This window comes from Mercenaria mercenaria, chromosome 12 (genome assembly GCF_021730395.1).
Source record: "Mercenaria mercenaria strain notata chromosome 12, MADL_Memer_1, whole genome shotgun sequence".
NCBI lineage: Eukaryota > Metazoa > Mollusca > Bivalvia > Venerida > Veneridae > Mercenaria > Mercenaria mercenaria.
The window spans coordinates 72,667,352-72,681,137 of NC_069372.1; the positions used below are offsets into that span (position 1 = coordinate 72,667,352).

The following is a 13,786-nucleotide window of genomic DNA, read 5'->3' on the forward strand; positions in this document are numbered from 1 at the left end:
CTTTGATTAGACCTAGTGACCTAGTTTTTGATCCCAGATGACCCATATTCGAACTTGACCTAGATTTCATCAAGGCAATCACCCTGACCAAAATTCATGAAGATTAATTGAAAAATACAGCCTCTATCCCATACACAAGGTTTTTCCTTGATTTGACCTAGTGACCTAGTTTTTGACCCCAGCTGACCCCTTTACGAACTCGGCCTAGATTTCATCAAGGTAATCATTCTGACCAATATTCATGAAGATCAGTTGAAAAATACAGTCTCTATTGCATACACAAGGTTTTTCTTAGATTTGACCTAGTGACCTAGTTTTTGACCCCAGATGACCCCTTTTCAAACTCGGCCTAGATTCCATCAAGGTAATCATTCTGACCAATATTCATGAAGATCAGTTGAAAAATACAGAAATTTTACTTAATTTTATTTTAACTGGACAAATGAAATTCTTTTTGAGCTTTACTGATGCAAACCGATGACACATGACCTAGCTTAACCCCAGGAACATAGAAAATATTGTAATGGTTTAAATAACTTTTGAAAGCTGTGAAAGTTATAAATACAAATATAAACCTGCTCAGATAGACTGAACTGACAGAACTGGCCATTGGCGGCTAGAACTACAGAATGTAACAAACTATTATCACGGTATGGTTTCAGAAAACTGTTACTACATATTCAAATCTGACAGTAATTTCACATGAAATATTAACATCATATGTAACAAGAACAGGTTCTATATACAGAAAACATTAAATGCTTAGAGAAAAATAGTCTTAATACATAAACAAGAAAACAGCAGGGATTTCAAATAGTTGAACAAACAAAAATAAAACATGAAATATCTTTCTAGTTATTGCACATATTAGTAATCTATGGGTAAGTCAGAACCATAACTTATAGATCAGAACCACAGCCCACCTAGCCAGAACCATAACCCAAAGGTCAGCTGGCATGGATAGAACTATAACCGTAGAATAGTCAGAAAAATAACCTTTGAGTGGATCAGACACATGGCAGAACCATAACCTATTGGCCAGTTACAACAATGACCTATCAGATCAGTCGGAATTCAACATATAGGTTGGTCAGAACCATAACCCAAATGTCAGTCTGCATGGTTAAAACTACAACCTGTAGAATAATCAGAAACACAACTTTTCAGTCAGTCAGAAACATGGCAGAACCATAACCTATAGTTCAGTCTGATCCATAACCTTTAAATCAGTCATAATTTGATACAAGCAAGATTTTTGGAAGAAATAATCGACGACAGAACTTCCTGGTCTATATTCCACACAGCAAGAACTTCCTGGTCTATATTCCACACAGCAAGAACACATTCTTATCATTTTTATCAAATCTGGACGGTTTACCTGTTGGGTAATGTTCTTATTTCTTATCATCACTGTACAATTCTAATTTACAACTCACTATCTTTGGTAACGACTTTGAGATGACAACCTCATCATTACAATGAAACTGGCCAAATTTCTAACATTATAATAAGCTTCAAAATCTTCTTTCCTGAAACTAGAGTATCAAAAGCATTCTCAATATTTTAAGCTATAAATATCAGACTTGAATATCATAGTAGAAAGACAAAGTATGCATGTCATCTGAAATTCAATGTGGAAAAATACTTGGCCATTTTTCTTTCTTGATCATAGAAATACAAGAAGTGTAGAAATACAAGAAGTGTAACACATACTGAAAATAATAATTTTTTCCTGCAGTATTTGCCTCGAGTAAATAGAGTATTCTGCTTCAGTAAGTATGTATCAACGTCTTGATATAGAAGTACAGGAAAGGTTTTAAGATAGCACTGTACACAACAAACACAGTTCAATGGCAGGAAAACATAAATGCATAAAGGGAGGTAACAATGTTCCACTCAAGGTATGATATGCTGAGAGTTGTCTACCTTCACTCTGAGAATAAGAGAATCTCCTCGCAGATAATCTCGCTTCTTTAACACTTCGTTTGACACAAATTTGGGATATCCGAACCCAAGCTGGTCTACGTCCTTCACTGGTTTCTGGAAATGTTTCCACGTTGGATCCGGAACGAAACTTTCTGTAATGTTAGCACGTTTTTCTGGGTCAGAACTTTGGTCGTATAATGTGAATGAGATGGGTAACATGAACGGCCAGTCAAGAATGTTGTCATACTCTCCTTGTAGAATTTTTATGTACACAGATAAATATTTGCCTTCTCCTGAACCATTTCCATTTAAAAATACAGAGGCGGCCATTTTATAACCAAACCTCGTTGTGTAGAAGGGCTCACTGACAATTTCAGTGTTTTTATAAATGGATTCAATGAATTTCTGTTTATAGTCTGTAATTTTCCAGATGAAAGTACCATCTGTTACTTGTGTAACGGAATACAGTGCATTACAGAGCTGTGTTATCTGAGTTTGTTGTTTCTGTACAAGGTCACACATTAACTGTAAATGTAGGTTTGTACTGTCGTCGCTATGGCGATCCATGCTGTATCTCGGACACTAAAAAACACAAGACAGAATACTGAGGTGTCTATAATATAGCAAACTATTCTTGCACAAGCAGCTTGTAATGTTGAAAGGAAATAACAAGATAGAAACAGTGTTTACAGATTACGTAACAGTTTACATGGAAAAGAAACATGTATGTTATTGCTACCTGCTCAGAACATCAGATAAAAGTAAAAAGAGTTACGTTAATTTTTCTGTGAAATTTGTCATGTAGGTTGTTTAATGTTTCAATTTTCAGGCAGCTAAGCAATTCTGTTAGGATGTACACAGTGCTGCACATAGGTCTGGTTCATGTGCATACTACAAGCGGACAACAGCCCTTGTTGTAGGCTTTCCACTTGTATACAGACATGTTAAGCGCAATAAAAGCAAACGTTTATTGTATTACGTGAGAAAAGTGTAAGTTTTATGTTGATTTAGACTGTAACATTATTGTTCTACCTTGTGAGTGCAGCCAGCGTGCTTAAACTGACATGACACTGTTGCAGATGGACACAACTCCTGTACATGTATATCTACCTCCTCCCTCGGAATCTTTGTGGGGTCACATCTGTTGGGGCAGGGGACAGGGTACCTCGGGCACTGGTACTGATGGGTCTGCAAACATAATAAAATTTTTTATCATAAATACATAAATGCTGTACAAGTAAAATACTTGAATGATTTATAAGGGTGTTTGTGTGGAGTCACCGAGCTTGGTATGTTGGACAAGGTTCCAGGTACTGATAACTTGGATAAAGGCAATTTGATTTTTTAATGATCATTATAAAGTACTTAACATATGCGTCTGTAAAATAGGAAGTTGCATTTTTAATCAAACTTACACGGGAAGCCTTGTGGACTCATTTAAATGAGTTACAACATAGAGCCAGAGGATCTTGTACTTGAGACAAACTGGTACTGAGAACTTGAGAATGGGTAACAGTGTAAGAGTAGTATTTTATGATCATTTTTATATAATACTTCAAGGTAATTCAAGACTAATTGAAATGATACTCAAGAAATATGCTTGGTAGAAAACAGATTGCAACATTTAACCATAAAATTTACAGTAACAAATGGAGCTGATAGCCTAGTATATGAGTCAAAATGATGAATTTATTCCAAATTACAAGTCTCATTTCATACTGTTGAATTTTTCTCAATATTCTGGAATGGAAAATGTATCTTGAACTTAGACTCGAGTACTGATACAGAAAACAAGCTTATAATGTATTGTAAAATTCTTTATTTTTCATCAAACAAGAGTCTCACTAAGCCAGTATTCCCATGCATTCAACTTCATGATAGTGCAGTATGGAATTTATCAATAACTTCAAAAGCCATAAAAGTTTATGTAGGCCTTTTAAATATTTACGACCTATCTGTTTGTTAAGCTTGTCAATTAAAATCAGCATGTCAAAATATTTGTCATACTAAACCATATAATTAAAGGTATTAACTGATATTTTACCTGTAATGTTTCGTAAACGAATTCCTTGGAGCAGTACGGACATTTTACTGTACGTTTATGACATTCATTCCGCATGTGGTTGTTGAGAAATCGACGTTCAAGTTTTGCGCCACACTTGTTCTCACACCAAACTATCTCATACTGGCAGTTTCCTACATGCTGAAAAATTTTATTGTCACAAAGTTACATAATGTCTCATTTTCTTTTTATAAAAATTGGTAAGAGTATAATATTTTCTTTCGAACAGGAGCAAGTTTCTTGATAAAATAAATAATCGCTTCAGAGAATCAGTATAGTCAGCAGTGCAGTGCTCCTGCAAAAGTTGCACTGAAAATGTCATGCTTTCTAAAAGGCTCTAGTATCTAATTTTATTAGAATAAGTATAGAAGATACTTAACTATCATATACTAATGTGCCTTTAAACAGATCCTTTCATGTTAAATTCCATCAAAAACCATCTTAGACATATTTTACAACAGCCTTTAACATCAGTCAAACACCTGACTGTTTTTTTTTCAAGATTTTGCAGATATAAAATTGTGGACAGAATGTTACATTACAAACATAAAGATTTTACGTACCAGATCGAAGGCGTCCCCTGGAAACTCCTGGTTACAGAATTCACAGATGACAATACGTTTTGTGCAGCTAAATTCTAGATGATCATCTAACGAGAGACGTGACAAGATTTCCGAACACTGGTTGGGGCATGGAATGGCATCATAACGACAAACATCTAGGTGACCCTGCAAATGTAAAGACATTTTCCTATCAAAAATACAATAGAAGCAAAAGAACAGCAATTAAAATATTGACTTCAATGAACTTGTAAAAGCTAACTTTCAATCAATAGTTGCCCTGAAAGATCAGAAATTCTGTGACTTGTTTTAGCCGGCACACTGTGGTTATGTTTGTTGTTGTGCTAGATGAGAAGAAAAGTAGTTCTGAGTCATAGTTTGTGTCAACATCTACCTGCGGAAATCAATCACTCCACATTAGACATACCTCTATACCACATCAAACAAGTAATTTGAACTGTGTCATACAAGAAAAGTACATTTCAAGACTTTACCATTCATACTGAAATAACTTTGAGGCTCCGCACATAGAAAGGCATACAATAAATAGATAAAATATATTAAATTAAATAAAAAACATATTACTTGCGTTAACAACACCTTTGATGGAATTTGTAATTTAACATCAAATGCCCACCTGATGCATTATTCGCCTCTGGTCAAAAGTAAATAATTTTTTTTTAAAAACTGAGCATCATTGTTGTATTCCTTAAAACTCCCGGCATATATGGCCATTAAACAGTGCTTAAAAAGGGATTTTATATTTCATTAGACTGTCCCAACATTTAAATATTAATATGGCTTTAAAATGTTCAAAATATTTGAGATAGTTTGCTATCTTATCTATCAGGGATACAAATGATTATTAAATTTCCTGTCCAAACCATGCATGAAGCTATCAAAACATGAACATGTAAATAAATACATGCATTTAAATGTCCGGACATACCAAAGTCAAATAATTTTGTGGATGGCCACAGTCAAATGTGTGGATGGCCACAGACAAATATGTGAATGGCCAATCAAATACATGGATGGGCTGACCGATCAAATGTGTGGATGACCAGTCTAATATTTGGATAGCCAGTCAAATGTGTGGATGGCCAGTCAAACATGTGGATGGCCAGTCAAATATGTGGATGGCCAGTCAAATGTGTTGATGGCAAGTCAAATATGTGGATGGCCAGTCAAATGTATTGATGGTCAGTCAAATATGTGGATGGCCAGTCAAATGTGTTGGCCATGGCCAGTCAAATACATGGATGGCCAGTCAAATATGTGGATGACCTGTCAAATATGTTGATGGCCAGTCAAATATGTTAATACTCTTCTATGCTGAAAAAGTTCAATGTGATTTCTCAACATTTTAAAAAACCTATCAAAATACAGAGTATCAAATTAAAAACCTATTGGAGTTCTCTGTCACTATGGCAATTTTAGATGAGTCCTCTCAGATTTCTATCATATATCTAGAACTTTAATGATGATAATGATAGGTAACATTTGATATGGGTAAATACAATAATGCTGACTTCTTAAACATCCATAAAATACATTTTATATCAGTAATTGTATACTAGCATGTCCATCATGTACACGGTATGCAGGTACATTGTCAGTCTGTAAATTATCTTTTAATTAAAATCTTTCAGTTGTAAATATGGCAGTAAATACCAGTAATTTATAAAACTGTATCTTTAATAGACATTTAGTTGATCTTTAATTAAAAGATATTAAACTAAAATATCAATTGACTCAGGTCTTAGTACTGTAATAAGAGAATTTATTGCTAATGACTTTGAACCCAATCTTATCATGTGGTATAAAATTTCAAATATGAAATGATTTTATTTTGTATACTTATATAGGGGTAATGTACATCAAGTTTATATTTACTATATAGACATCAAAGGAATTTCTCTATGTCCAGGTGTCCACTGACCATTAATGTAATTGTGTACCAGTCATCTCAATTTCATAATTCTGAGTATAGATTCTGAGGAACTTTTTACACTTTTTATTTACAGTCAACATCTGGTTGCTCCTGCAAATTACTATTGTAGGTGATCAAAAAAAGGTCATGTCTTACTGGATCATTTGAGAATTCTGAAACTACATCACAGTTTCACAGATACAAGGTTGAACTAAATTGAGTTTCTATACAGTGTATGGTCAGGGCACTGATAAGTCTGTTTAATGAAAGCTTGACTGATTGAGAGATGACAATAGCCAGGGTCATTTACCCCAAGTACAAGTAGCATTGTCCTATCTCAATGACAATAATTGACTTATTTTATCAGAGAAAATTGACAAATTGGATTTGGAATGTTGTCTCTAGATATTCCCACTTGTCAGAGAACAGTAGGCACTGGAGATAACCTACTTGACAAAACCATTTTGGCCTGATAATGGTCATTAGGTTGTAATTGACCACAGAAAGATAATGACCATCTGGTCTGGTCACCTTAGGTCAGCTTGTCTTACACCTTTTATCTTCATTTTACATAGATAGCCAAGTCACTCATTAAAGAGTTGTAAAATTGAAGCAATTTGTGCAATAAAAGTCAGGCAACAAGTTAAATACAAATCATGATGATGTTTCATTAAAATATACTTTATAAGGAGTTCTGTATGAGCTAAAATGTCTGGGAAACAGTTTTTCAAACAAACACTGTTAATCTTCAGTTAGCAAAAACTTCTAGTTCAAAAGCCGGAAAGTTATTTTTACAGTAATGAAAATTTTCTGCCCTTCTGTGACAGGCTGATGGTTCCTATAAACTACAGTATATACATACAGCACAGGATATGTTACTTTACCTGAAGATTTTGAAGTTTGTCCACCCAGCGACATCCCTCCTTGTAATATTTACATCTGACATGGCTGTTCATAACTTCTGCTTGTAACTCAGGGTCTGGATAAATCTGTAAATATACAAAATATGTCCTATAACAGTCTTTACTTACTGTTCCAAATGGTTTAGAAACTCGCACTGTCAAATTGTGTAATTATTTACCAACGTTAAACTCAAATTCTAGGTGAGATGAAGACAATCATACACTAAGGTTGAACTAACAATTGCTGTGTTACATTGTATTTCACAGTTCCTGTCACATATGTATCATTCTATATACAAATGTTCTAGAGAAAAAATGTTATGTAAAACCTAAAAGCTAAAACTTTCTATCAGATTTAAAATTCAAGGCATGTTGACAACCAATTTCCAACATGTTAAAGCCATTAACAAGCTGCAAGATGACAGCTGCTGCTACCTGCTCGTGTCAATAAGCAATATAAAACATGCTGTTAGAATGCATCCAAATTACACAACACAGCTCATTTTAGTATGCAACGTTTTAATTAGTTACCATGGCAACATTATAAAATAGTCAATATCACAATAGAAATTTACTCTGTTGTATGTGAACATTATGTCTCCCGAGGAAAAGCTTTCAGATTCAAGGCCTTTTCTAACTCTCTTATCTGATTTTCTTTTCCTTTCTTTTTGCTCTTTTTCCCTTTCCAGTCCCTTCTTCCTATTTGTATCCCTAGTTTTAATAACTTCCATTATCACTCAAACTATATGAAGTTAAAAACTTTCTGTTCTTCAGTCTTACTTCCTTGCTCTATTCCTTATTAATGCCTTCTTTCTATATGTTTACATTTCTAATATATTTCTTACATCGTAGTTTCTAATTTCGTCATTTCTATTTGTATGTAGGTAAAATCAGGTAATGTATCACGCAAATAACCGAGTGACAAAATTAGTATCTTACTCTCATAAATCTCACGATAAATTTTCATCTTTGCTACAATTTATCTGTGTAACACAATAACTTCTGTATATAATTGTAGGATGAAATAAGCGTAACTTGATATGGGAAACCATACATTTTATTTTTGTAATTTAACTGTATAAATACGTTTTATTTACTGCGAACAATTATGCTGACATAATTTTCCTTTTTCAGTAAATTTCCCACCAAAACAAATTTCACATACAGCTAGTTTGTCGTTATGTTAATCATTATTAAATAACAACAAGTTTCATGGCTATTTAACTGTTAAATTACAAAATTAAAGGCAAGTAATAAAAAATCAGCCATCCTTGTAAAATATTAAACAAATCTGAAAAAAGAACTGCATTAGTTTTTTCAATACAATTCCTTTCAAAATATCTCTGAAACTGCAGTATCAGCACATCAGGCCTGTCCTATGAATTATTATACTATTATGTCTAAAGGAAGGTAATACAAGTATAATCTAAGTAAGTACTGAGCACACCAAATACAACCAAAGTCCGAGTGTTGCACAAGTTGTCTCTGTAGTGGATAGAATGTTTGAAACCTTTCAACAAGATACTTAAACAATGTAAAATGGGTAAGAAAACCTAAAAATAACACAATTCATCTATTATAAAAAGACACAGACAAATTGAAGAAATTAGGGACACCACCTTGGAACAGACAGTAACCTAAGCTAGGTGAACGGTAGCTTACCATAACACAGGCATTTCTCGGAACACACACAAAACTTTCTACACTTGATGTTGACATGACTGGTTTTTTTTCCCAACAAGATTATTTCCACACAAATAAATTCCTTTGTCTATCTAGAAAATGTTAGCACTTGAACTTATATGAATAAAATATGCTTTTATCATGAAGTATCTATTTCCAGTTACTTATTATTAAATGAAGAAATTAAAAAAGAAGATTATCCAATGTCTGACACACCATTTGTATCTTCAATTACAATCAATAACCCTTTCAAAGCTGCAGTATTAAAAGTGCATTAAAATGCCCCACATGCACTTCCAGTTTACTTCATACTGACATTCCATTTAAAACAGTAAACTCTACAATAAAAGCGCACACTCCACTCAATCATCCACGATCCAGCAAATCCAATTAACTTCAATATTGACTGAATCATCAAAATAGTGTATAAAATATATAGGAGTCAATAGGTATAGTGTGCGATCAAGTTTTTCCCTCCGCTATCTTATTGTTGTCACTCCAATCGCAGCAATAAACAACTGATTAAGCATTTTTTCAATCATGATTGATTCAGGGTTCTTTAGACGTTTTTCTTTGCGACTCATTTACATATGCGCTAAATGACACTGCTTCATTAATAATCAATTATCACACATACAAATACAAAACACTTTTTTCACGTATCACTTACATGTAATAATTGTCAACAAAGTGATCTGCATAAAAGTTTAATGAAGGAACGTTATCTATAGAACTATTTTGTCATCCATTTATTCATGGTAAACTCCTCTTACACTGACAACATATTGTATAGCAATAAATATCCTTTTTACATAGTTTTCAATTTGGTTGGTAAAGGCTTGTTTTTTTTCATGTATTATAGAAAATGTTTTTCGATCTACAGCATATCGTTGAAAATGTAGAAAATTCCTAATGATCATTAATTAGAATCATCAAAACCTGTGATTAATGCTGTCCACCCCCTCTCATTGTCTCCTTGTCAAACACAGTATTTAACTTGTTTATCTCTGGGCTTGATTCACACATACAGATAGCATACACACATACAGATAGCATACCCTTTTGTTTTGTTTCAACTTGTTGACCAGCAGATATTTAACTGATCATTAACTTTTATCAAAGTTGGCGGTCATCCTGAACATTCTTAAACACTGATTCATAACTCACTATCTGACTTATTGACTATATCAAAATAAAGAGCATAATGCATGAAGAAGAAGATGATGATTATGATAATGATGGTGACAATGATGATGATGATGATGACATTATTGTCATCATCATCAACAAAATAATGGTCAATGTTTATTACAGACTGATAATGTTACTGCTGCTGATGATGATGATGAAGATGTTAGTCATGTTAATTTTATTAATGATGATGATGACGTATCCATTGTTTTTGTAGAAAATGATAATAATGTTGTTAATGATGAAATAGTAAATCATTTTGATACAGAGAGAAATACTGTAAGACAGGTAAAAGAAAATGTCAAGTCATCAAAACAAATATCAGATTGCATACCACTAACTGACCTCTCATAAACTTAGTTATCTACAAATATTTCATGTTGCCTTTGATGTCAACTTAACATATGTAAAGACATATAGACAAAAGGATTATATATTAAAAGGTGAACAAGTTTATAATGAAGTTGGCAACAACACAGCAAAGTAAAAATCAACCAATCAAAATTAGCAAAACCTGTTTATATATAACTTATGAACCATGTATGAATGCAGATCTATAAACAATTTTTTTAATTCTATCAACACCAATGTTATCTGCAATTTACCTGGAGACATTAATGCAACATGATTCGCAAGAATTCCAAAAAGCCTGAAATAATAGAGCAATATTGTCTTAGAAACTGGAAAACTGATATGCATGTTTTGTGTAAGCTATAAGCTCTCCTAACTGTACACCACATAAAGTTAATTAACGATGCTGTTGGATTCCTCAGCCACTGTATACATGTAAAACCACAAAACAGGTTTCCAAAACCTCAACAACATTAACAGCTGCTACATAAACATCAGTGAAATTACAAAATAACCAACTTAGTCATCATCCAGCTCTGAATCTGACACTTTTCTAAACACAAACAAAAACAAAAGAATTTGCAAGCTTGACATTTACGTCATCTCACTGCAAAAAGTGGTTAACTGATTGATTATGCCAATATCATTAACCACTTTGTTCTCTCATGTGATTATTGTTTTGCTTATGTCAATATAGTTAACCACTTTGTGCTCTCATGTGATTAATTTCTTGCATATGTCAATATAGTTAACCACTTTGTGCTCTCATGTGATCAATTTCTTGCTAATGTTAATATAGTTAACCACTTTGTGCTCTCATGTGATTAATGTCTTGCTTATGTCATTATAGCTGACCACTTTGTGCTCTCATGTGATCAATTTCTTGCTTATGTTAATATAGTTAACCACTTTGTACTCTCATGTGATTAATGTCTTGCTTATGTCATTAAAGCTGACCACTTTGTGCTCTCATGTGATCAATTTCTTGCATATGTTAATATATTTAACCACTTTGTGCTCTCATGTGATCAATTTCTTGCTTATGTTAATATAGTTAACCACTTTGTACTCTCATGTGATTAATGTCTTGCTTATGTCATTATAGCTGACCACTTTGTGCTCTCATGTGATCAATTTCTTGCTTATGTTAATATAGTTAACCACTTTGTACTATCATGTGATTAATGTCTTGCTTATGTCAATATAGTTAACCACTTTGTGCTCTCATGTGATTAATTTTTTGCTAATGTTATTATAGTTGACCACTTTGTACTCTCGTGTGATCAATTTCTTGCTTATGCCAATATAGTTAACCACTTTGTACTCTAATGATTAATGTCTTGCTTATGTCAATATAGTTAACCACTTTTTGGTCTCATGATTGTGATTAATGTCTTGCTTATGCCAATGTAGTTAACCACTTTGCACTCCCACATGGTAAACTGCTTGTTGCTTATATCAATCAAGTTAACTGCTTCATTCACTCATTTAATTATCAATATTTCAATACACCTGAGAAACTGGTTAATGTTTTACTAGAAATCCATATTTAATCAAATGTTCTAAGCAGGCAACACAGCTTTTCTCAGTACACACCACAGCCAATTTCCCTGGACTTTTTTATCCACATAATTAAAGCAATGAAAGAAAATGAACTCACTAAAATCCTAAATCCTGCTGTACAATTCCTCTGAAGATCTGTCTACCTTTGTCATTATGAAACCTGTGAAGTGCCCAGCTGACAACATTTATATCTTTCCCAAACTTCAAAATTTTATCACAAAATTTATTATATCATGTGGCAATCTAAACTCTGGACTGCAATCCAATCTTCTCTAGATTCAAAACCCAAAGTTTGAATTCCTGTGTTTGAAATGGGAGATGATGCTATTAATTTCCAGTGTTTTACTGCAATTCATAGCTACTGTCTGTCACAAACTATTAGTATGGCTTCAATATAGCAGTACCATACATATTCAAATATGGGCACCATACACATACGAGATTCATCACCATACACATACGAGATTCATCACCATACACATACGACATTTATCACCATACACAAACAAGATTCATCCATCACCATACACATACAAGATTCATAACATATGTATTTTTGTAGTTTTTTTATGTTGTATTTGAGAAGTGAAGGGACCTTATGTGTAAGTGATATTAAGACATACACAAATAATATATGAAAAATACAAGTTGCGTAATTCAGTGACCCTCTAGCTAAACAACAGCCACTGATTCCAACAGAAACCAGAGTTTTTTTCACTTTGTTTTACAGTCATTGTAACTCGATCTGATTTTTGGTACTTTGAAAACAGCAATTACTAATTAACCACTGATTATCACTCATTAATTAGCAAACTGATATCTTAAAATAAAAAACAAAGAGAAAAGTTTACCCTCAGTCCAACAGCAGAATCTGGAGATACCTCGGGAGAAAATCTAAATGATGTCGGCTTAATTAAACATCTTTTTGACCGAGTTTTATCCATTCTTATCACTCTAAAACTCTATTCACTAACACTTCTTATGTCCTAGTTTTACCCTAAAACTCTCTTCACTAACACTGTTCCTCTCATATAACAAATAATTCATACACCATTTTGTAGAGGAATCATATATAAATCCATCAGTCAAATTTTTCTAGCACAAGTTTAAACGTATATAAACATGAGCAAGCTTTTTAGAGACAAGCTACGCTTTTGCATTTCCAGGCCATGCATGGAATCTTTGCCAAAATGTATAGTACAGTACAGGTAGTAACTATATACCAGGAACTTGCTATAATAATTCTCATTGATGAAAGTAAAGCAAAAACATAAGAAACATTTCAAGTAAAAGCATTAACACTGTATCTATGTTGGCCATGACGTCTGAGATAATTCAATATTGCATTATATGTGGAGATTTTTTATCAATACATCATCAATGAGAACAGCTTGCATATAATCTTATACATACACTGCCCACATGTGCACACTATAATATACGGAATCAGATAATCAGATTTCTTTTGCTGATGATCTTCTATACTTCGTATTTTAAAAATAAATTTCTAAACATGTTTAACAGAATTTCAAAAGATTTCTGGCAAATCTTGATAACACTGAAATATTAAATCAGTTTTGGTTACACAGTTTCTCAAAAAATTCTTTTTTGAAAA

The 13,786-nt window shown here is 33.1% G+C and overlaps 1 protein-coding gene across 12 annotated transcripts in view; it reads right to left on the minus strand.

The window, feature by feature from the left end:
- Window positions 1–409: 409 nt before the first annotated feature.
- LOC123533781 (TNF receptor-associated factor 4-like) overlaps window positions 410–13,786 on the minus strand; it is a 65,321-nt gene continuing 51,944 nt past the window's right edge. For 7 of the 12 annotated variants that reach the window (XM_045315637.2, XM_045315639.2, XM_045315642.2 and 4 more), the window contains exons 3-7: window positions 7,366–7,470; window positions 4,552–4,716; window positions 3,971–4,129; window positions 2,959–3,114; window positions 410–2,508 (exon numbers count right to left, since the gene is read on the minus strand). In XM_045315637.2, coding sequence (XP_045171572.1) covers window positions 1,897–2,508; window positions 2,959–3,114; window positions 3,971–4,129; window positions 4,552–4,716; window positions 7,366–7,470 — 1,197 coding nt within the window. In that variant the 3' untranslated portion in view covers window positions 410–1,896. Of the gene's footprint in view, window positions 2,509–2,958; window positions 3,115–3,970; window positions 4,130–4,551; window positions 4,717–7,365; window positions 7,471–7,958; window positions 8,207–8,322; window positions 8,344–9,045; window positions 9,626–12,268; window positions 12,393–13,022; window positions 13,312–13,786 lie in introns of those variants that run through there. The other 5 variants (XM_045315643.2, XM_045315650.2, XM_045315645.2 and 2 more) reach the window with 5 other exon arrangements.